The sequence below is a fragment of the Anomalospiza imberbis genome, chromosome 20, assembly GCF_031753505.1.
Source record: "Anomalospiza imberbis isolate Cuckoo-Finch-1a 21T00152 chromosome 20, ASM3175350v1, whole genome shotgun sequence".
NCBI lineage: Eukaryota > Metazoa > Chordata > Aves > Passeriformes > Viduidae > Anomalospiza > Anomalospiza imberbis.
Genome location: NC_089700.1, coordinates 7,868,160 through 7,892,735, shown reverse-complemented (window position 1 = coordinate 7,892,735; position 24,576 = coordinate 7,868,160). Strand labels below are relative to the sequence as shown.

General features: G+C 50.7%; 3 protein-coding genes across 4 annotated transcripts; 2 read left to right on the top strand and 1 right to left on the bottom strand.

Moving 5' to 3' along the window:
• The first annotated feature begins 4 nt into the window (after positions 1-4).
• EMC6 (ER membrane protein complex subunit 6) lies at positions 5-816 on the top strand. Its single transcript, XM_068210572.1, has 2 exons — positions 5-168; positions 268-816. Exon 2 carries the CDS (start codon positions 310-312, stop codon positions 640-642), a length of 333 nt encoding a protein of 110 aa, XP_068066673.1. The 5' UTR covers positions 5-168; positions 268-309; the 3' UTR covers positions 643-816.
• A 476-nt stretch (positions 817-1,292) lies between these two features.
• P2RX5 (purinergic receptor P2X 5) lies at positions 1,293-11,740 on the bottom strand. Of its 2 annotated transcripts, none has more exons than XM_068210566.1 (12): positions 11,475-11,740; positions 8,656-8,806; positions 8,180-8,299; positions 7,201-7,276; positions 6,776-6,872; positions 6,327-6,407; positions 5,688-5,826; positions 4,961-5,097; positions 4,600-4,693; positions 4,052-4,117; positions 3,655-3,737; positions 1,293-3,277 (listed from the first exon to the last, which is right to left on the bottom strand). In XM_068210566.1, the coding sequence occupies exons 1-12, from the start codon at positions 11,609-11,611 to the stop codon at positions 3,202-3,204; spliced, it is 1,257 nt and encodes a 418-aa protein (XP_068066667.1). In that variant the 5' UTR covers positions 11,612-11,740; the 3' UTR covers positions 1,293-3,201. The 2 variants fall into 2 exon arrangements, with proteins under 2 accessions (XP_068066667.1, XP_068066668.1); XM_068210567.1 differs by having other exon boundaries at positions 8,228-8,299; positions 11,475-11,730.
• Positions 11,741-19,232: 7,492 nt separating this feature from the next.
• Positions 19,233-24,182, top strand: HASPIN (histone H3 associated protein kinase). The gene has a single exon (XM_068210538.1). It carries the CDS (start codon positions 19,320-19,322, stop codon positions 22,230-22,232), a length of 2,913 nt encoding a protein of 970 aa, XP_068066639.1. The 5' UTR covers positions 19,233-19,319; the 3' UTR covers positions 22,233-24,182.
• Positions 24,183-24,576: the final 394 nt, after the last annotated feature.

Below are 24,576 nucleotides of genomic sequence, written 5' to 3'. Positions count from 1 at the left end.
GCGTCCCGTCGGCCCCCAAACCAAGATGGCGGCCGGGCGGTGGCGGCGGCGCGGTCGGGGCAGGCCGGGCCCGGCGGGCGGCCCGCGGTGACGGGCGCTGTGCGGGGTCCCTCGGCGCGGTGCGAGGCCTGACGGAGCGGCGGGGCTGCGCGCCGCCGTGGATGAGAGGTACGGAGGAAAGGGAGGATCCGCGGGAGGGCCCGCGGGGCTCTCCCGGCGGCCTGAGGGGCGGGCGGGCTCGTACAGCGCGTGTTTGCTTCACCTCAGTGTCGGTGCGAGCGAGGAGCTGCCCGAGCCCGGCGCGGAGCCATGGCCGCCGTGGTGGCCAAGCGCGAGGGGCCGCAGTTCATCAGCGAGGCGGCGGTGCGGGGCAACGCGGCCATCCTGGACTATTGCCGCACCTCGGTGTCCGCCCTGTCGGGCGCCACGGCCGGGATCCTCGGCCTCACCGGCCTGCACGGCTTCATCTTCTACTTGCTGGCCTCCGTCCTCCTCTCCGTGCTGCTGGTGCTGAAAGCCGGGCGGCGGTGGAACAAGTACTTCAAGTCGCGGAGGCCGCTGTTCACGGGGGGGCTCGTGGGAGGGCTCTTCACCTACGTCCTGTTCTGGACTTTCCTGTACGGAATGGTTCACGTGTACTGAGCAGCTCCGCGGCTAACGGGGCAGCAGGACTGTTGCCAAAAGTCACTACACCATAGGCCAGCTCACTTTCCAAACTGTTGTCCGTGGCTCGTGTCGTTAATGCTGTTGGTAAATTATGTCCAAGTACACATTAATCGGTAGCACTGTTCTAATTAAACTGAATGTGAAGCACCGCTTGGATGCCTCCTGTATTGGTTTCCTTGTTAAGGGGTAATTTCTGTCCCTAAGAGCTGGCACAGCTGTGGGGTTTGATTGATATAGTCCTTTGTATCCTGGATACACACACCAGTTAAAATCCCCTCTGGATGTGCTGCCTGTCCCTACACACAAGTGTTGGAGCAGTAACACAGCGACGTGAAATAATTATTTAAAAATAATTCTGCTGACAAAAGAAAATAATTAAATGGATGTAAAGGTTTGGCACAGAAACATGCAAATGTTCTCTTCCCTGACTGCCATCAGTAAATGGCACTGTCACTAGCCTCCAGACGAGCCACAAAAGGGGACAATTCCATCACCCACCATCCAGGTCATGCCTTTCCTATAGCCCTGTTCCTGTGAAAATAAGTGACTCATTGATGTGCTCACATCACTATCACCAAGAGAAGGTGGTGTGACCTGAAAAAGCACTTACAGAACACTCCAGGGAGCACTGGACTAAAGTGACACATTTTATTGCCGAGCATGAAACACAAGGAGAAAAAAAAAAGTCAAAGTCAAGAAGCGAGCTCCTGAGAAGGAATCTGGTTATGTTTTATTAACAGCGGGGGTTGTAGGAGTTGTGTTACAGAGTCTAAAGAAAGGAAACATTCTAGGGGATCTGGGAGCCCTGGAGACTTAGATTCAGGAAATAGCTTTGGTCCTCTCACAGGAGGATGTTCTGGCAAGTTAAAACAATGGTTTCAGCAGAGCACAGTCAGCTCTGCACGTCAGGAGGAGCTGCTTGGGCGCCAGGAGTTGTGCCAGGCCCTGATGTCACACGGGGGGTTCTTCATGTGTTTCACCATGCAGAAATGACTCAATTTCTAGATGGTGAAACACACAGTTTTAATTAAACCCTGACAGTCAAAAGCCTGGTGGCAACTCTTGTGCAGTTCCCCATGTGGTGACTTGTGTTTGCCTTGAGGACAGACTTCTGACATGGAGAGGAGGTTTTGGATGAGATCAGTGCACCAAAGGTACACGGCTTATCTTAAATGAACTCCACTGTTTAATTCTATTTTCTAGCCCCATTTTTGACTCACTACTCAGAAGCAGAGGGGGAGAACTAGACTGGGTGGGGTTTGCTGTCAGTGGCTGGGTTCAGAGTTTGCCACTGCTAACAGGTGAATTTTAATTTAGGATGAACCTGTACCTCAGAGTAACGACATTAAATAAGTTACAGCAGAGGTGGGTGCAGCTGCTGGTGCCATGTGTGCAGACACTCGATGGCAGCAGCTCCCTGATGCCACCCTCAGATGCTGCAGCAGGAGCCCTTCAACTTTTGGTATTCAAAGCGTGCACAGAAACATTTAATCTTCATCAGGACAACTCCCAGTCAGTGGTGATGGGGCAGCAAGTACAGAACACAATGATATTCCTTAAGCCCTTTTCTGGGATTAGTTACTTCCCCACACGAGATAAATGGACAAAATGAGCTGCAGGGAGACTGATTCTGCTGAGACAAGCACTTGTATTTCCTGGAGGTCACTGGTGCTGAAGTAGCAGGCAGATATGTTCTAACTGCCCTGCTGTTGGTGTATTTGGAGGAGGCTGGCCCAGCCCGTGTCCCTGGCAGAGCTGCCCTTCTCAGTGTGCAGCACAGCCCAGGGTGCTGTGAGAAACAGAGGCACTGAGTGCCCATCCAGCCGTGCCACCACAGAAATCAGGCAGTGATGCAGCAAGGACAGTCCCGAGCAAATGAAACCAGGCACTGAAGGAAGGAGGCAGAAGCTGTGCAGGTACTTCCAGGGCCACGTTGCTTCTCCGTGCATTAACCCCCATAAGAGTGACTGTCCCCCCCTGCCTCAGGCCCTGCAGGATCACAGCCTCTTCCCCAGATCCAAGAGCTGCTCCAATGCCACATTTCCCTGCACTTCCTGAGCAGAGCAGTCCTGCTGCTTCACACCTGATGTCACATCACCCAGGCAGGAGCTGGAGGTGGTGGCTGCCAGGGCAGCAGAGCAGGAAACAGGTTGGGTTTCAGCTTCAGCCCTTCCCAAATTGCTCCCATCACAGCTTTTCTCCACGTGGAAGCGAAGCACAGCCACAGGACAATGCTGGCTATTGGCTTAAGTACAGATGTATCTATCAGTGGATATAAAAACATTCATTTGGTGCCTTCTTTGTTCTTTTATAAAAATCCTTTTATAAATCCATAATGATGACACATGTTGCAAGCTCAGGATCCCAGAGAAATCTCAGGGAAGAAAGGCAGTCTTTAGAGAAGGTTTTTTCCTCTGGGGATCCTGATCATGGTAGGCCTGACGTGGGGTATATCCACCTCCCAGTGCTGGTGTGATGCCACACCAGTGTGGATTTCCTGGAGCAGGGTTCCAGCTGGCAGAGCCACTGCTGTGCCTAGAGCCCACCGAGCTGCTCTGGGCTCTGATTCCCGTTCAGCGTAGGGCTCGACAAGGACTTCCTGGAGCTGGACCTGGGGAAACAGGCACAGGGACAGGATGAGCAGCCTGGGTTTGCTTCAGGAGGCAAAAATGTTCCCAGCCAGGCCTGTCTCACCTTACCCCAAAGGCCCTTCCACATCTCAGTTTCACGAGGCTCTTAGAGCTGCCCCAATTCCATCCTCGGTCATTAGGGACCAACGGCACGAGGCCATTGCCAGTCCAACCATGATACAGCAGCTGCCTTTCCTCCCCAGCTCGCTGCAGCAAGGAATTACAGAGGAAGCCAATAACTTGGCCAAAATAATTTGGAAGAATATATTTCCCTGAAACTGTGCTCCTGTATCTCCTCCTATTTCTGTCACTCTTAACAAAAAGCCATGATTTTCAACACAAAGCCAGGCCCACTTACTTGACTTCCTCATACTTTTTGCCTCGATAAAAGTTACTCTTCTTGATCAGATATAGCAGCACCAGGTCACAAAAGAAAGCTCCCTGCAAAGGGAAAGAACTTGTGTTTTATTTGAAATGAAAGTATTCTGATCTCATTAGAAATTAGCATTAATGAAAGGATAACTTGTAGAAACTGTGTTTGCCTTCATTCTCCATGCATTTTCCAGGGTATGTATATATAATATACAGCCTGTGGGGGTGTTTAGACTACCAGGTTTATTAACAAATGGTTTTAAGACAGGACACAGACACACACCTGGCTGAGTAGTAAAGATTCTGCTGGAGAAGATTTAAACCCCCCATCCTATTTGGGGTCTGAGTCCCCTGGGGTACTTTGAGATAAAACATTCACTTACAGCTCCCATGAGTGCCAGCCCCGAGCTGATATTGATAATGGTGGGAATGATGTTAAATTTCCCTGCCTGGAAGAACAAAGGTCATGAAGTCACCACTGAGAGAACAACCCACAAAACAAACTCAAGGGTGTGGTACTGCACTGGGGAAGCTGCTGCTGCCCCTGGGTGCATTTTGTTCCCAGGCACAACCACAGGGGATTTGCAGTGAACAATCTTGGAGGCTGAAGGTCTCTGTGTCTCAGATCTGACTGTCCCTGGCTGCATTTCTGAGCTTGCATCATCCCTGGATTAGGCTTCTTTTCTCTCTGCAGTGCTTGCACATGGAAAACAAGTCTCTGGGGTACATTTATTTCTGTTGGGGCTTTACATGAGCCTGGTTTTAAGTACAGGAGGTGTAGGCTCAGCTGCACTATAGGTGATCTCTCTTACATGGGGATTAGCTCCACATGGATGGATGGGAAAAGCCCTTTCCTACAACAAGCCAGAGAGGCTGCCTCCCCCCACTTCCTTCCTCTGCAGGCTCTGGGACATCCTGGCCTGGCCCTCACCTTGCCATTCACCATCACATCGAAGCGGATTCCGTACGCTTTAATGAGCGTCCGGTAGTCGACCCCCTCAGCATCCCGGTAATACTTGGCAAACCTGGAATACAGCAGTGCTGGCTTTAATTCCACCTGCCCCTCTGAAGCCTCTCATCCCTTCAAAGAGATCTATTCCCTTATCAAAGCCAGCTGTAGCCTGCCAGGAGCACTCCTTACCTCCCTCCCTCCCTCCTCTGCAGCGCTCTGTGCTCAGCTGTGGCAGTGCCTGGCACAGGCTGGTGCCACTCCACTGCCAACCTCCAGCACCTGCCAGTCCAAGCAGCCCAGGCCAGCTGTGGTACTGCATCGTGCCCTCCTCTGTACCCACCTGAAGTTGTACCCAGAAGAGATGGAGGTTTCTGCAGACTTGTTATCCAGCCGGCTAAAAGAATAGTGAGGATTACATTCAGAAGGGGCTTTATCAAGATCACAGTTCCATTCAATCTGAATTCCTATCACACCACCCTTAAAAGAGAGAGACAGGGGGAGTTGTTTAAGCTTAGTTCAGTTAAAGTGTCTTCAAATTTGTCAGACCTTTGGGCAGGCTTTCCCCAGGGGCAAGAAACAGTTGCATTTCTGGTCAAACAAGGGGGCACACACTCCTGCCTGGGCTGAGTTCAGGTGTGACATTAATCCCATCATTACTCTACAACCCCACTTCTCCCTCTGCTGGTATCCTGAGGTTTCTTATCCCAGGACATTGATTTAATTCCATTCCACACTTCAGTGGGGAAGATGATCTTTTATGCAGGGGTGGATTTCCAGAGTTCTGGGTTTAAACCAACGGTGTAGTAATGTTGAAAGTGTACAAAGAATCCCCGCTGACAGAGCAGCAGTTTGGGCAGCCCTGAATAGAAATAACTGACCCAACCAGCATTTGAGAGGACCCCCATTCCCTGGCGTCAGGATAAATGGAACCAGCTTGACTTCAAGTGCTGGCACCTCTGCAGTGCAGCCTGGACAGCAGGCAGCTGCCTGGGCAGTGACTCCTCAGATCCTCCCAGTGAGCAGTGAGCCAGCTGGGATGATCCACGAGCCCCGGGGGGCCCTCCTACCTCTGAGGCCATTTCCTGGAAGTTGCCCCCAGCCCAGCGGACGATGTTCCCCAGCACGAAGATGGGGCAGTAGGGATGCTCCTGGCTGTACCGACAGGTCTTCAGGTAGGACTCGTTGTCAGTTGCCAGCACATTCATCCTGCACGTAGGAAACAGGGAAATCCACCTTGGCTCCTTCTTTCCTTGCCTTCACAGCCTGCAGCAGGACTACAGAGACAAGAGGCTTCTCCAACAACCTCAGTGCACAGCAGCCTCGTCACCCTGAGGGTGTCTCTGCTGCTGGCCTGGGGAAAGCAGTCTCTCCCCCAAAAATGACCTTCTGGCCAGAAAAGAACTTGGCCAGCTGAATCTGGGCTCAAGAAAGGGCTCACACAGAATAGATTGCCAGACTGCTCCAGGGTGACCTGTCTTTCTCAAGGGAAAACAACAGAACTCTAGAAATGCCTATCTGAGCCCGGGACAAGAGCCAGAACATGCATGATTTTACGCTGGTTTAGTTTGTTCACATTGTAGCAGCAAAGGCAAACAAGTATTTTTTAAATTTGCATTTTTTCCCAGCCTTGTCCAGGCACTTTATTTTTCCAGAGGAGGGGGAATATCTTTTGAGCTTGGAGCAGTTCAGGAACCTGTTGCACTTACTTGGAGAACTTAAACTTGGGGAAGCGAATGGAGTTCTTGATGTAAACAGTGAAGTTTTCTGCACTGCCCAGAAGTGGTTTCCTGGAAGAGAAGGGTTTTTTTTCTGTCTATGTCCCCTGCCCACATGTGAAATCTTGAATTGCCATTTTAGAAGCAGCTTCATCCAATAGGTTGGATGGCACCAGGCCAGCTGTGCCACTTCCCCCACAGTGCCAGCAAGGGGTTGGTGAGGAGTGTGTAGGTCTAGGGGACACCCCGAGAGCTGGGAACAGCCAGAGAGAGAAGCAGGGGGAGCAGAGGGCCAGTCCCGCCAGGGGGGCCTTGCAGAGGGCCTTGGCTCCTGCACTGAGCAGCCAACATTCCAGCAAGCACCCAAGCAGAGGGGACACAGGAACTGCCCTGGGTGACACACAAGCCAAGCAACTCAAGCTTGGAAACAAGACACGTACTTGGGCTTGGATCTTTTCTCCACTGGGCACCAGGCCAGTATCTCACAAGTCCCTCTGGTGCTGCCCTTGTCTTTCAAACAACGGCCAGTCTTAACCCCTGTGAGCAGACATCACAGAAAAGGTCACACTGAGCAGTCACCTCCTCTCCTTGCCCACAGGGCATGTGAAAATAGAGGATTTTCCCTCTCCTCCCTGCTGAAAGGGCCTCTCAGCTGGAACAAACACCCTCTTGTTGTGCCTCTGAGCAGCCCCGGGTTCCCTGGCCCAGCCACCACAGAGCTGTAAGCAAGGCAGGGATCTTAATAAGAGAGAGGAAAGGAAAGAAAGGCCTTGGTTCTCTCTGTAATCAGAGATTTGGGGGGTGTAGCCAGGCTGAGGACACATCCCTCAACCAGACACAGCACAGACAGGGACACATCCCTTACCATTGCCAGCCACCACTGCTTCCCCTTCCAGGCAGTCCGTGTCCTTGTCACACAGGGCATCAGGAATGCTGGCACTCTGCGGAGGGGAAAAGGACACAAGTGACAAAAGGGACACCAGAGCCAGAGAAATTGCTGCTGACATGGGGTGGATTCTGTGTGATCACTAAAACCACACCACTGAAGTGGTAACTGGGGGTCATGCAAACATATCCCACCACCAGGAGCACCAGGATTCAGCCACACCCTCCCAATTTTGGGTTCTGCTCAGTCTGGAGAGGGACAGACTGAAAAAAACCAACATTAGTACTCACCAAAACCAGGCAGGAGCCCACTTTGCTCTAAGATAACCCTACCTTGGGTCTAAGCCACAAAGTCCTCTGGCCCAAATGTGCCCCTGTCCTGGCTGCTCGGCCACCAGAGGACAGCAGTGCCCTGACCAAGCCAGCTGTGCTCCCGGTGTGACATGGAAAATCCATCTGCTCCACGGACAAAGCTCTCCCTGCACAGCCAGACGCCTCCTCCCCGAGCTCCAGCCCACTCCGCACATCTCCACAGAGGAGATTCCACATGACACAAGCATCTCATGCCTTTGGCCTTCAGGGCATGTTCTGGAAGGTGCTGAGCAACCACACCGTGTCTGGGAGGTCATGAGAGCCTGAATGTTCAGCACTTTCCAGGATGGGGCTCTTAAACCGTCTCCTCTCCCCATAACTACCCCGAGTCACATCAAATTTGTTTTCCCAGGGCCTTTTCTAACCCTGAGCAATCACTGCCTGGTCTCATCTCCAGCTGGGCAGAAATTCAACACCACCTAAAGTCAGGAAGGCTCTGCATGATCAGTGCTTCTGGAAATTAAGACAGCTGAGCCTCCCAGGTTTACAGTAATTTCCCAACTGAGCTTTTACACTACAGGAAAAAATACTTGTCTTTCATCCTTCCTTTCTTTGTTGCTCCAGAAGTGTCCTCTGTCAGTTCTTACCCCTGATTTTGCAGGGGTCTGGGGGTCAAGGGGCTCAGTTCTTCCTACCTCAGGACACGTGGCTTGTCTCTGGTTTGGGGTCACAATCAGATTTGTCATGACAAAGAAGACGCTTTCACCCTGCAATAAACAAAGAGTTAGAAAACTTGGTTTACTTTTAAAGCACTTGTAAAAAAGAGCATGAAGCTTTCCTCAGAAGAGAACAATCCCCTCTTCCCACAGCTTTTCAGGCTGAGATACAACATCACCCTTTGTGTGGATATTTGTTTGGATGAATTCCCTCACACTGTGGGTGCACACACAACCATGAGAGCCAGCCCACGGTCCTGGGGGAGGCAGAGCACCCCCAGCATCTCAAATAAAAAACTCACAGCAGAAAACCCCTTCCAGCACCACTTTTCTGTATCCCAGCTCCTGCTAATTCCCAGGGAAGACCTGGATAGATCACTTCAGCACCCACAGGGGGTGATGCCAACCTGGGGAGGGATGACATAGTCCGCAACATCCCAAATCCTCTCCCCCAGCTCCGAGGTGTTGGTGAAGGCCACCCCTTTCAGCTTGGTGATGACAGAGCTCTGGAGGGACGTGTCTGTGTCCTGGTAGCCTTTCTTGACCACAAATACCCACCTGTGTGAACACAGCAGCGTTAGGGGCAGTCAGGGAATGAGTCAGAGAAATTCACACCGAGGTCAAATCAAAACATGCCAATGACACCAAACCCTCTGCAACTGCTACTGTTAATAAAGGATAAACCCTTGGACACAAGCTGTGCTTGCCAAAGGTGGAGGAATGTGTAATAACAGGTCATGAGGTAAGAAACCAAAGCCTCCATCCGTGCTACACTCAGCAACCTCAGAAAGGGAAAGGAAGAGCAGGGCTGTGTCTTTCTCAAGATGAAAAACAAGAGGGACTTTTGCAGGCTGCAGGGCAGAGCATGGCTGGTTTCACAAGTGCAGAACTCTCACTTTAGCACAGTCACCGAGCTGCCAGCCAGCAACAGACCAGGCTGGGAGATGGAACCCTGCAGCTGAGCTGGGTATTCCTGGCAGAAAGCTGCAGGGAATATTCCCAGCTGGATCCAGCTCCTTTGTAAGCCAGGGTGATGGGAATAACCTGGCTGCACCCCGGGAGAGCTTCTGCCTTGCTACGCAATCCAGGGAAAGGTTTTACTTCTTTCTCTCCACTGGAAGCAGCAGGAGTTCCATTTCCCTGGGTGAAAACCTGTGGCTCAAATGAAATGCTTCCAGCTCCCCCACAATACTGCCAGTGTCACCTGTCAGGACAATAAGTCACCCTTGAAGAAGCTGAGGGTGCTGGGGCAGGTTGGGAGAGGGAGAGAGGCTGAATCTGTGGCACAGCTCCCCTTTTCAGGGCTCTCCTGCCCACGGGGAGGGGAAGGGGCTGAGCAGCACTGGTGGCACACAGCCTTCACCTGCCACGTGTGACAAACCTGCACATGAACACTCCCCACTGTTATAAATGCATATGATAATATTGGCTTCTCACAAATATTATAATGGATGCTATATGTACAATGTCAAAGATATAGTTTTTAATTCTGTTAGGCAGAGTAGTGAAATAGCTGATACAAATATGCTTGTGTTAAAATGCCTGCTTGGTTGGGATAACACTCCATGAACACATGAAGAAAACTCCTGCTATTGATATGCCAAGTGTCAACACTTACCATCAGTACAAAGTATGGACCAAGGCCCAAAACTGGAGGTGATGATAAGAATGGACTAAAACCACAACCAAGAAATACACATGCTCCAAAAAGGCAGACCTGAGGATGAGCCATGCTAAACAATTCTTGGAACATGTAGACTAGTTTGGGGGGAAAGTTTTAATATGCATAATTGTTTATTAACATGCAACAGGCTGATGCAATAGAAATGGTTTATAAAGGCTGTTTCTGAAATAGCCAGGGTGCTCTTGGTGGAATGCCAGGCACCCAGCCTTTGAACCGTTTGCTTTATTGCCACTTTCCTCCTAATGTCCATTATTAAACTTTGAAAATTTTACAGGAGAGTGACCCTTGTTTTTTCACATCCACCCTGGGAAGTTTCCTACTTTCCCCTTTTCTCAAGAACACCGATTTCCTCTCCCAGGAGGGCTCAAAAGCAGATCCTTGCATTTTCTGCAGTGAATCAATGAAGCAATGGCAGCTGCATCCCAGAAATAGTCCAGAAGGGTTTGATGATCCCCACCCCAAGCCAGGCTGTGAACAGAGACATGTTCCTGTAAGCCCCAGGCACAAAGAAGTCACTGCAAGGACCATCAGTGAGGGTTTGCAGGAGGCAATAGATGCCAAAGGAGGAAAAGACCCCTTCCCTGTCCACGCTGTATCGCCCTTAGTCCTCAGCAATGCTCTCCACAGGATTCCTCCTTCAGCCAGCCCGTGCCAGACTGCTGAAGTGCTGCTCTGCTCCCTGGAGCAGGCTCTGGGACTGCTCAGCTTTCTATAAATACACTCAGCATGTAAAAATGACTCTGCTATATTTAATCAGTGCAAACACGAGGTGTGGGAAAGGTGAAGGGACCCAGAAGCACAGACAGTGAGAAGACAGAGTTAGGTGTCACAACCTAAAAAGCCTCAGAAACTCAAGAATCGACAGCAGAGGCTGGGTAATTCCAGGTCTGAGCCTGCAGGGACCATCCCTGTGCCCATTACACACCAGTGTGACCAGTCTGCTGCAGAACTGGGCCTTTCCCAGGCTGTTCCCGAGCCAAGCTGCCCTGCTCTGAAATGAATGCAAAGCAGCTGACATTGCTGCTGCCTCAGCCCCCACAGCCCGGCTGCTGCAGCCCACTCCAGCACAAAAATCTCCCATTTTCTGCCTGCTTCCCTCCCATCTGCACCTGAGCAGCTCAAAAGCTGTGCAGAAAACACAGGTGTGCCCCAAGGCTCAGCACCAGGGCTCTTAATGCTCCTTTTTCCTGAGGAGTCAAGCAGTAGGGTTTGGCACCATTCCCACAAAATATAGAAATAAAGGCATAAATAATGCAGTACAAAGCCATAATCACTGGGTCTATTTTTAACCCGACCTTAATCTGAAAGGTAGAGCTGAATCTAGCCATCCCTAGCAGGTGAAAAATCAGACGTAACCCATTAGACACTACAAAATGCAGCTGTATAAACCTGTCTGATGATCTGCATTGCAATCAGGAGGCACAGCAGGCTGTCACTGTATGCAGAGTACCCTAATTTATCTTTATCACAGCAAAATCCATCTTTATCACAGCAAAATCCATCTTTATCACAGCAAAACATGAAGCAGAGGGTGATTCTTACCCCACCAGGTAAGCCAGAATGGAGAGCTGCACCACTCGGTAGAGGACCCCAACCTTCTTGTTCTTTGCAATGACGTATTTCTCCGTTTTATAATCGAAAAGAGACAGAAATAAAGCCTTCCAAGCCACCTGCCCCATGCTCCCAGCTCGCTCGGTGGCTGGAGCAGGCACAGCTCGCACCACCCACACGTGCAGAGCATGGAAACCTGACACACCAGCCCTGATTCTCCAGCTCCTCCTCCTCCTCCTCCCTCGGCTGCTCTCCGGCAGCAGCTCAGTCAGAAGCCAGCAGCTGCACTAAGTCACATCCTTCCTGAGCTGCTTTCCAGCTGATTCATCCCTCGGGATAGCCCCTCTCCCCCTCCAGGTTTCCTTCTCTCCCCCCAGGAAATGTTTAGGACGAAACCTGTTCGAGTACAAGGCCGTGCTCACACGGCCACAGAACGTGCTGAGCTGGAAGGGACCCACAAGAACCACCCAGTCCAACTCTTAGCCCTGCACAGACACCCCAGAAATCCCACCCTGTGCCTGGCAGTGTTGCCCAAACACTCCTGGAGCTCTGGCAGGCTGTGCCCATTCCCTGGCGAGCCTGGCAGTGCCCAGCAGCCTCTGGAAGAGCAGAGGGTGCTCAGCGTTTTCCTGATGCCCACCCTGACCCAGCTGCAGCCATTCCCTGGGTCCTGTCACTGGCAGAAGAGAGCAGCTGCAGCCTCCAAGGGACACAGGTACAGCATTTCTCACCATTCCTTAGCGATTAAAGCCTTTCTTCAGCCTTTACAGGGTGACAACCCGTTGGGGTAAATTTTTGATTTCTTAAACGTTTGCATGAGCAATGAGAACCAGGGTTCTTGTCTGTCAGCCAAAACACCTGCCTGGTTCCCGCTCCTTCACACCAAAACCCAAATTAAGAAACTCACCAACAAATTCTGCATGTGCCTAAGGATAAATCAATGCTTTCCAGGAACTGGACGTGAGGAAACAAGCACAGAGGGTGAGCAGCCTGGCTTTGTTTCAGAAAACAATGTGGGCAAGGAGCTCCCGGCCAGGCCTGTCTCACCCTACCCCAAATGCCCCTCCATGCAGCAAAAGCTCCAGATCTCGGTTTCATGAGGCTTCTGGAGCTGCCCCAATTCCATCCTGGGTCACGAGGGACCAACAGCACCAGGCCAGGGGCAGAGACACAGCACCTGCCTCTGCTCCCCAGCTCTCGGCAGCAAGGAATCAGAGGCAGCCAGTAACTGCTAAACTCATTTCAAGAAATATAATTTCCTGTAATTGGCCTCTGTTTGCCAATAACAATTACTGCGCTCCTGTATCTCCTTTTATTTCTATTAGGCAGAAAAATGAAGAAACTGCCCTGCACCAATCCCTTCCCTGGGAAAATCATTCTCAAGATCACAGGCTTTCTGAAAATTTTGTCCTTCATCCTCCTTAAATTCCATATCAAATTTAAGCAGATGGATCTGGTTTTTAATGAAGTTGCTCCAAATCACAAGAGACTCACAACCAGCGTCATAAGGAATGAAGAACTCATTTTATCCCTCATCCCAGAGCCATCCCTGGAGTTCCTCTGCAAAGGGAAAGAAACCTTTCTCCAGCACCTGCAAAACTAGAACACAAACCTGCCTGTGGCTTCCTTGTAACCTGGTGGCTGCCAGAGCAGCTCTGCCCTGAGCCTTTGTAGTTATTTTCCAGGTCAATTAATCTGGGAAAGTATTTACACTGTCAATTAATCTGAGAAAGGTTAAAAAAGAAAATCCCTAGAGTGAGAAATGTTCTGCTCTAGGTGAGGCCTGAAGGTGTAAACCACGTTTGATCACTGACATGAAAATAAAAAAGAGAATGCAAACCTGATACTTTCTTGCGGTTTTGGAGGCATCAGTAGAGGCAGAAGTGGAATAGCTGTTTTGGAATAAAAAGTTTCCATTTGTATCAAATGTGCCTCAGAATAGTGCTCAGCACAAACTCAATTTTTGCTGACAATGCTGTTGCTGCAGAAGTTTAGCTTGCACTGAGCTGCAAAAACAATTGAGCTGGGACTTTGTGGCATGCTTTTATGGGTGTTTTTTTATCACCTGGTTTTCACATCCTTGGGGTTTTGTTTTTTTCTTGCCTGGAAATCAAGTCTAGTGGATGCTCAAACAAAAGCAGTCTTGTTCATAGCAAGGGACTAAATGACCCAATGAAGTCTAATTGTCACCAGTTAAAGATGCAAATAATGTAGCATCTCTCAGTTCTTCTCAAGGGACAGAGGCTGAATCTTCACTGCAAGGAATTTCCCTTTTTGACTTCCACATCTTGAATTTCCCATGAAAAAAAAAACCAAAAAAAAAACCAAAAAAAAACCAAACCTAGTCCTGCTCCATTCCCACGAGGGCTGTTTGCTCAGTCTGGGAATTCTCCCAGGGAGGATTTCTCCTCCATGCCTGAAACTCCTCCTTTCTCTTTTTTTCCCCTTCAATTCCTGTCATGTCACACCTGTATTTAATTCCTCACACTGCTGACAGCGACTGCCTTCTCATAATTCACACATACTCACAGGATGCACATTCCTGTCTGCCCTGACTGCTCCTCATTGACTTTTCCTCCACCTGTCACTGTTCAGCTGCCCCAGAGCTGATCTCAGCCTCTAAATGCCACCTGAAGGGACTGAAAATTAAGCTTTCAACCTCTGCCCTGATCCAGGGGCATTTGAAATGCTGCAAGGTCACATCTGACGCTGGAAAGATTTCAAGATCAGCCCAATAATATCTTTAAATTACACCCAAACAGAGCATCTGCTTTGCAGGCAGTGGCAGACAGCCCTGGCCAGGACAGTTGTGATTCACCACGGCTGCTTTTGGGATTTTGGGCACTCATCCTGGTCACTTCCAATGCCAAATGATCCCTCCAGGCACCGACTGATCCCCACCCGGCTCCCAAAGGCTGACTCAGAAATGCTGGGATGTTTCTCCAGCACTGAAATGCTCCTGCAGCAAATGTTTGAGTGGTGCAGATCCATCTTCTGTCAGAATCAGGCACCAGAGCAGCGCCTGAAATAGCAGAGACAGGGAGGAAAGAAAGAGGGGATTTGGCAAGGAAATGATCAGAGAAAAGGCAGAGGTCAGCTCTCTACATTTGTCACTTAGTATCTACATTTCTTGTCACGCTTGTAAGCCAACATCTGCAAAAAAACAAGGTGAAGAGTCAAAGCTGAGAGAGGAAGTTGCTTCAAACCACAGCTCATGTCCCCAGAAATCAGTAACATCAGGCATGAGCTGCTCTCTGAAGGTGACAGCTTTGGAGGCAAGAACAAAGAAATGTGTGGAGCCCAAGGAGGAAAACACTCTGTTCAGCTTCTCTTGTAATCCTTGGCTGGGTCAATTAGCCACTCTTTATCCCCCTAACCAGCAGCTGCACACCCAGCCTCAATGGAAATGGAATTGTGGGGAGAGCTTCTGTCACAATCCACAGGAGCATCCAGAACTGTCTGTAGGAAGAGAAGGGAAATGGGAGAGTGCTGACATTGCAGAACAGATTCTGTCTTTGATTCAGCCCTCCATTTCCAGGAGAGCCATTTTCAGCCTTTGAATGTGTTCCACGTTCCTCCCCAAATCCTGAATCCCCTATGCAGAGTGCAGGAATGTTGTTATTATTAGCTGGAACATTTACCCACTGCTCTCCCCCAGCCCAAGAAGGGAAAGTGCTTGAGGAAGAGGATCAGAGGAGAAGGAAAAATAGTGCACATGTAATGAAACCAAGCCATCATGCCCTGTTCTGTGAGGGAGCTGGCACTGAATCAGGTAAGAGAAATTAATAAAAGTGCACATAAAGCACTGCTGAGAGGCTGAGTGCAAGGATAGCTGGACCAGCAGTGCTGTGTTGCAATGAATTCACCTCCTAGGGTCAGACAATAAAAGCATCACTGGGAAATAAAAGAATGTTGAATCAAATCCTGAAAGCTGAAGGGGTTTAATAAAAAGTGTATTCACATTAACCACAGATTTAAAGGTGAAACCCTGCTCTTGAATACACCCAACAGAATAGTATTTACTTCTTTGGTAACACAAAGACATGAAATTGGTCCTGACTTGATACCTCTGCCAGCTCTTACCTTGCTGCAAGCACTGAGGAGAATCCTTCATCCCTTCCTTCACCTTTCTCATGGACACAGCTAGAAAGTCTAGAATGTGGCCCCCACCCTTTCCTCCTGGAATGACCAGCTGGTAACTCCTTGCAGCCACAGCAAAGCTACTCAGACCTGAGCCCCAGAGGAAGAAGTTTCAGCCTGGCACCTGAGCTGACCTCAGGTGTGCTCTAAACCAGCGTGGCCCTGATGCTGTAACCAGTTCCCAGCTCAGCAGGGCTGATGTGTCCCAGCTGTGCTGCACAGACCAGCTGGATCCAGCCAAAGCAATCTGTTTGTGGCACTGCAGCCCCACACAGCTGTTCAGCCTGCTGTAATAAGGACAGGAAACGTCTCTTTAGAGCTACAATTCAATTACCATCCAAACAAAGCTGCCCCAACAAAGCTCTGCATGGCTCACCTCTGATGCTTTTACCTTGATGCCTTGTCAAGGCTGACCTAGAGCAGAGACTAGAGGAGTTAAAGAATAAAGCAGGGATTTATTAAAAGGATCTCATCAATGGATCCACCCTGGGCAGCACAAGAGCCCAGCCAGGGCTGCACCCAAGATGAACCCAAATGGTCCCAAAATGCACGAGCACTCCTGGGGGCTCTCACTGGGATCAGCTCTGCTCCATTGGCACACTGGAGTTCATTGTCCCATTCCAGCTTTAGCCCATGCAGTCCCATCCTGCTTGTTTTTCTCTCTCCAGCCCACGTTGTTTGTGCTCCTGGGCCTGAGGTTTGGATCATTTGTCCTTGGTCCCCAGCTGGAGAAGGAATTGTATTGTCTCCCTGCTCTGTGAAGAGAGCTCACCATCCCATAATATGAAGCTCAGAACTACACACTAAAGCAGCACAGAATATGCAAAATATAAAATCTAACAGCTGAGGCATCAATGCCAGTGCCCTGTGCTTTACAGTGAAGAAATACTGATGGCCTTCTCCCGATGAGCTGAGCTCCCTCTCTCCTGCCAGCGCCCAGGTCACTGCATTCCCACAGCTCTGCACACAAACCTGGCAGCTCCTGAGCACACCGAGGGAAACCCAGGGTTTGGGGATCTTCCTGCTGTGTGACAAAGCTATAAGCAGCTGGTGTCCCCCCTGACTGAAGCAGCATCACAAAACACATCCTGTCCTCCTGTGGGAGGCACAAAACTGTGAAGAAATGCAAAGCTAGATAAGTGAGGGGGCCCACAATGATGAAAGGAGGAAATTGTGGCTCTGCAAACCCTCTGCCACCTTTGCACGAGGCAGAAAGAAAGGTCATGAACCATGCTGGCAGCTCCAAGGCCTCTGGGAGATCTGCAGCAGCTGCTCTGCAACACCTGGCCCCAAAGTTGTGGATGCTCAAACAAAAGCAGTCTTGTTCATAGCAAGGGACTAAATGACCCAATGAAGTCTAATTGTCACCAGTTAAAGATGCAAATAATGTAGCATCTCTCAGTTCTTCTCAAGGGACAGAGGCTGAATCTTCACTGCAAGGAATTTCCCTTTTTGACTTGCACATGAGAGTCCCTTTGACTGCCAGCTCCTTCACCTGGCTGGGGACAGGTGGCTCCTGACCCTGGATGAGGCATTTCCAAATCTTCTGTCCCTCAGGGAGGTGCCACAAACATGCCACAAAGTCAGGGCCACTCAGCCAGGCTCCTGCACAGGGGACTTTATTCAAAATGTAGATTGCAAATAAATTTAGAAGCAGACACGGCCAGGCTCCCATGGAAAGCTCACAAAAAGCCAGCTGTGGTTTGGATGAGTTGAGTCTTGGCAGTTTTGGCTAATCCCTTAAGTGCCATCCAATTACTGCAAATGTGTTTGGCATCTGCTGCAGTGATTGCAAAGAATTAAATGGTGGATGGCACTCGCCGGAAATTACAAGTCACAGAACCCTGTAATGCATTTAGGAGAAAAAAAAAAACCACCTAAAAAGGAAAATAGCATTATCCACTGCAAGAGCTGACCTCCTTGAGAGCCATGAGGGACAACAAAAGGCATCCAAGTAATGAAGGAAGCTTAATTCAGAGAAGAAACTAGAAAAATAAAGGAGAGAAGGATTGTTTGTTGTTTTTCCACCAGGCAATATTGGTTAGGCCAAAGGAGACAGGAACTCTTTTGTCTTCTGAAGGTCTGAATGAGAAATCTTTGTTTATTCTGCTGCTGCCTACAAACACACATTAGATCTGTGGGGTTTATGGTCAACCAAACATGACAGAAATAAATAAAACAAACACAAAAATAGGAGACAGAGAAAGGAACACTACCAAGTGTCTGTCCTTGACTTTGTTTGGAATCCACAACGGGGTGTCTGAGATCATTTCACCGGAAGAACGCGAGGTCTGGCCAGGCATCTTCTTTCCCCAGACCCTCCAAATTGCAATTACTGATAACCTGCAGCTGATAAATCACCAGGGTCAGTCTCTCAGATTAAATAATTAAAGATTTCCCTGTGTTCAGTAGGGAAGGGGGAGCATTCAGGATGAAATCCCTGACAGAACAGGAGGCCTCTGCTTTAACTGCATCAGTACAAGAGCTCCACGCAGAACCCTAAATATTTTCTGCTCTGCAGTGGCAAATATCCTCCCTCTGCTTCTGTCCTACAGTCAAAACCTGATTTCACTGAACTCAGAGGCAGAACAAAAGGTGCAGAATTTAACTCTGGGACTTGATTGCTTCTCTGTGCTCAGCAAAACCATCTGGATGTCTCACTTGTTGCTGCCCCCAGGGAAGGTCCAGGCTGCCTGTGTGATCCTCACTCCTCGGTGTAAGGTTCTCCTCTTTCAGGTGGAGTTCCCTGCTGAAGATCATTTCCCCCTGATTTTTTTCCCCCCCAGGGATCAGCAGAACAACCCTTTAAGCTTTTGAAGAACAATGGGAAACAGAAACCAAAGGAACAAAACATCAGCTGCTTTCCAGCAACGCCTGGCTCAGGCTGCAGGAACCCAGTGCTGTGCTGCCACCAAGCTGCGTGCCCTGTCCACAGCCCGAGTGACAGCTGCGACAGTGACACGGAAACCTGCAGGGCTTTCAAATTCACCCCACGAGGTGGGAATCCCCGAAATAAATCGTATTTTTACACATGTCTAGAATACATGAATACACAGAATCCCAGAATGCTGGGGTTGGAAGGGACCTTAAAGATCATCTATTCCCCACCTCTCTGCCACGTGCAGGGACACATCCCCTTATCCCAGGCTGCTCAAGGCTTTATCCACCCTGGCTTTGAGGCTCCCAGCCTCCCGCTAACGTGACACGTTCTGTACAGAGGTGTAACGCACAAATCCGGGTGTATTCCGTGCACAGGTACAGAACACAGGTGTATAAATTAATTCATTTATACGTGTCTCAGAGTGTGGATGGAGCAGCGCCGGCACCGCCCATCCCGGCGGTCCTGAAACGCCACGGGGCGGCTGCCACGGGTGCGCGCGGCTGTGTCCCGCCCCAGCACCGCCGGGATACCGGGCGGGACACGGCGGCACACCGGGAGCGGCACCGAGAGCGGCACCGGGAGCGGCACACCAGGAGCGGCACACCGGGAGCGGCACCGGGCGGGACACCGGGCGGGACACCGGGAGCGGCACCGGGCGGGGGCGTGTCCTGGGCGTGCCCGGTGGGCGTGTCCCGCCCTTTGGCCCCGCCCCTCGCGCTGCGGGCGGGGCGGCCGCTCTCGCGCGCTCTCGCGATACCCGTTCGAACGGGCGGCGGGCGGGCTCCCTCAGAGGGCCCGGCCCGCCCGGCCCCGCCATGCCGCTGCAGCCGCGGCTGCTCCGCACCTACTCGCGGCGCGCCGGCTACCTGCGCCCGCTGCCGCCGCCCGAGCGATGGATCTCGCCGCCGCAGGACCGCAAGCGCCTCTTCAGCTCGACCTCCGCCGCCTCCAGCGCCCTCTCCGCCTCCAGCGCCCTCTCCGCTTCCAGCGCCGGCTCCGCCCACTCGGACGACCCCGACTTCTCGCCGCCCGGCAAGCGCCCCCCGCAGGCCCCGGGTAAGCGCCCCGCCTGGGCCCGGCGGCTGCGGACTCGCAGGAAGGAGAACCGGGAACCGGCCGAGAAGGAGAACCGGGAACCGGCCGGGAAGGAGAACCGGGAACCGGCCGAGAAGGAGAACCGGGAACCGGCCGGGAAGGAGAACCGGGAACCGGCCGAGAAGGAGAACCGGGAACCGGCCGGGAAGGAGAACCGGGAACCGGCCGAGAAGGAGAACCGGGAACCGGCCGGGAAGGAGAACCGGGAACCGGCCGAGAAGGAGAACCGGAAGCCGGAGAACCGGAGGCGGCGGCAGGAGACTCGGGGCCGGGGAAAGGAGAACCGGGAACCGGCGGGGAAGAAGAAGTGGAGCCAGGGCAAAGAGCCCCGCGGGCGCAGAGAGGAGCCCCGGGGGTCGCCGCCGTCGCTGTCCTCGCCCTCGCCGTGCCCGTCCCCGCCGCGCGGTTCGCGGCGCCGCCGGCAGGGCCCGCTGTGCGCGGCGCGGCCGCCGCTGCTGTGCAGCACCCCGCAATGGGCCCCGCCGCCCCGCCGGGCCCCGCTGCTGCTCAGCTCCACCGCCGACAGCGGCTCGGCGCCCGGGGACAGCCCCCTGCAACGCCGCCGCCGCCGCCGCCGCCGCGGCCCGCCCGTGCGCCTCAGCTCGCTCCTGCTCAGCACCACCATCGAGGGCGGCTCGGGGCTGGGCGACTCCTGCCTGCCGCGGCCGTCGCTGCTGGGCGCTGGCGAGGAGGTGCCTGAGTGGTTCGGACCACAAGGCTTGGCTCGGAGCTGTGAGCCCGGGCTGCGCGAGTCCTGCCGTGTTCTGAGGTCGGCGGTGCGGGGACCCTGCCGGGCACAAGCTGCCCCGTCCCCGCTGGAAGCCCCAAGCGCTGCCCAGGAAGCGCTGCCACCCGTGGAGGGCGAGCCACAGCCCCCTGTGCCCTCTGACGGTGGCACTCGTGAGGAGCCCTGTGAGGTTCCATCTCATCTCACGAGAGATTCAGCCAAAAGAGGCTTGAGCTGTCAGAGAGACCTGGCCGAGGAGTACCGGCTTGTCCCAGTGGTGGTCCTGGACCCTCTGGAAGTGCCAAGGAGATTGAAAAGCATGAAACTCAACAATCAGGCCGATGTTCAACCTGCCTGCCTGCAGCTAGGATCTCCCGTGGGCCGCCAAGGAATCTTGGAGGACAAACACAAAAGGACCAAGGGTGTCGCTGGGGAGGGCAGCACCTGCAGGAAAGCTTGTATCAGTGGCTTCAGTGCCAGCCGCTGGGGCAGGCACAGCAGGCTCCGCCCAAGAAGGCCCAAGAACAAGAGGCAGCAGCAGCCCGGTAACTCCCTTTTCAGACTCCAGACGAGGCAAAAACGAACTCGGAAGGGAGCCCTGGAGGTGTCTGTAGGTGTCAGAGACAATGACTCTTCACTCCTCAATAACTCTTATTCCTGGGCTAGAGTTCGAGCATCTCTGGGCTTCCATAAAAAGAAGAAAGTGACCACAGATGAAAGTTTCTCCAGCAGCATCCTCTGCACCCCTTCAGGGAAATCCCAGCTTTCGGGGTACCAAGCCAGCCTGTCTGCTGGTAAAGCTCAGAGCTGCTCCTCGTTTGCTTCCTCCATGGTCCTGCTGGCTCCCAGGGATTCCTCCTCTGTCCTGGAGCTGCTCCTTACAGATGCTGACAAAGTGTTTGGAGAATGCAACCAGGAGGGGCCTATTGCTTTTGAGGAATGCATTCCTTTAAATAAGATGAAAGATTGCAAGAAAATTGGAGAAGGGGTGTTTGGAGAGGTGTTCCAGATTGACAGCGAGAGAGGACCTGTGGCCTTAAAGATAATTCCCATTGAAGGGACAGAAAAAATAAATGGTGAAGCTCAGAAGAGCTTTGGGGAGATTCTGCCTGAGGTAATAATTTCAAAAGAACTCAGTCTTCTGTCTGAGGGCTCTGTGAACAAAACTGTGGGGTTCATCAGCCTGTACTCTGTGCACTGTGTCCAAGGGGCCTATCCCAGGTATCTCCTGGAAGCCTGGGACAAATTCCACAAAGAAACAGGCTCAGAAAACGACCGGCCAGACTTTTTTGGGGCCCAGCAGCTGTTCATGGTGCTGGAGTTTGAGTTTGGAGGCAGGGACCTGGAGTGCATGAGGCACAGCTTCTCCTCGGTGGCATCAGCCAGGAGCATTTTGCACCAGGTCACCGCGTCCCTGGCGGTGGCAGAGCAGGAGCTGCACTTCGAGCACAGGGACCTGCACTGGGGGAACGTGCTGGTCAAAAGCACGGACGTGAGAGAGCTTCAGTACGTGCTGGGTGGAGAAACACACTCCATCCCCACAGCTGGCATCCACGTCAGCATCATCGACTACACCCTGTCCCGCCTGGAGAAGGACGGCCTCACCGTCTTCTGTGACCTCTCCACGGACCTGGAGCTCTTCCAAGGCACTGGGGACTACCAGTTTGACATCTACAAGCAAATGAAAGAGGAGAACTCCAACAGCTGGACTGACTATCACCCACACAGCAACGTCCTCTGGCTGCACTACCTGGCTGATAAACTTTTGAAAGCCATGAGCTACAAGACGAAGGCATCAACTGCTGCCCTGAAGAAAATCAAGATGCAGCTCAGCAAGTTCCACAAGGAAGTGCTGACCTTTGGGTCTGCCCATGATGTTCTGCACCACAGCAGCCTCTTCCACTGAGCAGGGGTCCAAGGACTGAGCCACTGGTGCTGCCTCTCTCCTCTGCTTTTTGTATTGTTGGCACAATGAAGTGTTTTGATTGGTTCCCCATATGTTTACTACATTATTAAATGTCCTAAAGAATCCCCCCCAATGTCTTCTGCTCTAAGATGTTTCCATACCTGGTTTTGAGGGAGGCTGGAGGGGAGACAACAGAGCTGACTTTGGAGAAAGGAGGGGAAAAGAGACTTTTTCAGGCTCAGTTAATCCTCTGAATTTCAATAAATTTTCTTACATTTTAGCCGTAGATTATTAAAAGTTCTTTTCTTACGGTATTGTCTTTTTTACAGGTTCTTTTTTAAAGGTAACAACTCTTCAGTTCTGGACAGTGAGGACAAGGGTTAAATATTGCTGGCTTGCTGGAGACAGAGGAGAAAACCCATCCTTTAATTTAATTTTGGCAACATTTATACCTGGAATGAAGGTATAAAATGTAAATATATGAAGTTTCTGTAAAGGGTTTTAAACCCACTAATCTGCACTAATCTGATTTTTTTTCCCCTTCTCTTAAGGACCAAGGAAGAGATACCTGATTGTGAAAAAAATAAGACAAAGTACCCGTGTTCCTGATTTTTAATGGTTATGATGTTGTGGTCTTGTACACTGATAGGAACTCAAATCTGTAACCTGGTGGTAGCACTGAAGCAATTTCTTCCTTTATCTGCAGAAGAAAATGCCCAAGGTAATAAATGTTCTTTAGCCCTGACTGCAGGTGGACCAGGTGCCCTAAACTGGAGGCTCTTACATTAAATCCCAAGAAATCCCAATTCCCTGTTTTCAAGAAGCCCTTTTCTAACATTCCTGTTTATTAAAGAAACTGGGCTAAAGAGAACAATAAATCAAGCTAAAGTGAAAAGTGAATTAAATTCTGATCCAATGACACAGATGCATTATGAAATTAAGAGGCAGCATCATCAAATTCATTATAACTGCAATGCTCTCCATGCAGTCCAGTGAATAAATGTTGAATATGTGCATCTCAAAGATTCATCTTGGACCCTCTCTTGAAGTCTCCTTTTTACAAACCCAACAAGGAAACCTGGGGTGGTTTTATTGCTCTGCCTTCCAGATACTGCAGAAAGTGACATGACAATCTGCAGTGCTGCAAATTATTAAGATGGAAATTGTGCTGGAATGTTCCCAGGCATACTCTCAACCTTTTTTTTTCACCCTTCTAATTGAATAAAGTCATGCTCTGTAATTGAATGAGCTTCAAACCCACTTGGTAAGGCCTGCAGTGAATGCTTATCTGACATCAAGGAGTGTTCCTCAGTCACGATGGTGCTAATTTCATTTATGCTTTAAAAGAGAAAAAAAAAAGGATGGATGAAACCACATTATTTTTTGTCTGCCTTGGTGCTTTTTTTCTGATTTGAAAACTGATTTTGGCTGTACAGGAGGGATGGGGCTTTGGCAGGAATTAATGCCAGGAGAGGTGAGAGTCCCCAGGGGGACCTGGTGCAGGAATGTTGGAGATTCTGAAAGCTGAAACCTCAGAGTCTTTCCCTGCAAACCAATTTGCTGATTTGTGAACATGTAGTAATTTTCATTAATTAGAATGTAAAGCTACCTCCCCCCTAAAGTGGACATTAAATTAATATGGAAACCTTTGCTTTAAACTGTGCTTGCAAGGAAGTGCAGCTGCCAGAGCTGAGCCCTCATTTCCTTTTTTAAAGATGCTCTGTGATTAAAAAAAACACAGAAAAAAATATCATGTACTAATCAGCCCTCATAAATTTTAATGGGAGGATGGTGACAAAAAAAGGAATTGGAATAGTAAATTTCCCCTAATCAAGTTAAATGCCCTGAACATGTTTTCATCTGAGTGAAAGCTTTACTTGGAACAGAGCTGGATTATATATTTTAAAGATCTGCTCTCCCTGCTAAGGAAAGAGGATTCCAGAACCCAGTTTGCCCCTTCAGAAAACACAAGTTTTTTAATACACACCACACTGAAATTAGAGCCTTAAAGGGTGCTCCATCTTTTACTGAAATAAGGAAGTTTGAGCAAAGCTAGAATTATCCTAAGGGAGGGAAAGATTTTTCACATGGATCCAAAGGCTTTAGGAGGGTGAAAAGAAGAAGCCTAGTTTTGTGTAACTGATAAATCAGATGGATTCCAAGGAGGAATTCTGGTGTTTCCAGGTCAAAGTGGATTTTTTGGTGAAGCCAGCAACCCTCATTTGGAATATGCTTTCATCCAAGTGCCAAATCTCTGAAAAATTTGCCTATTTTGATGGAGAAGACAGATAAAATATGGATTACCCTGTGAATATTCTGTAACTCACCAGGGTGCTGTTAAAAC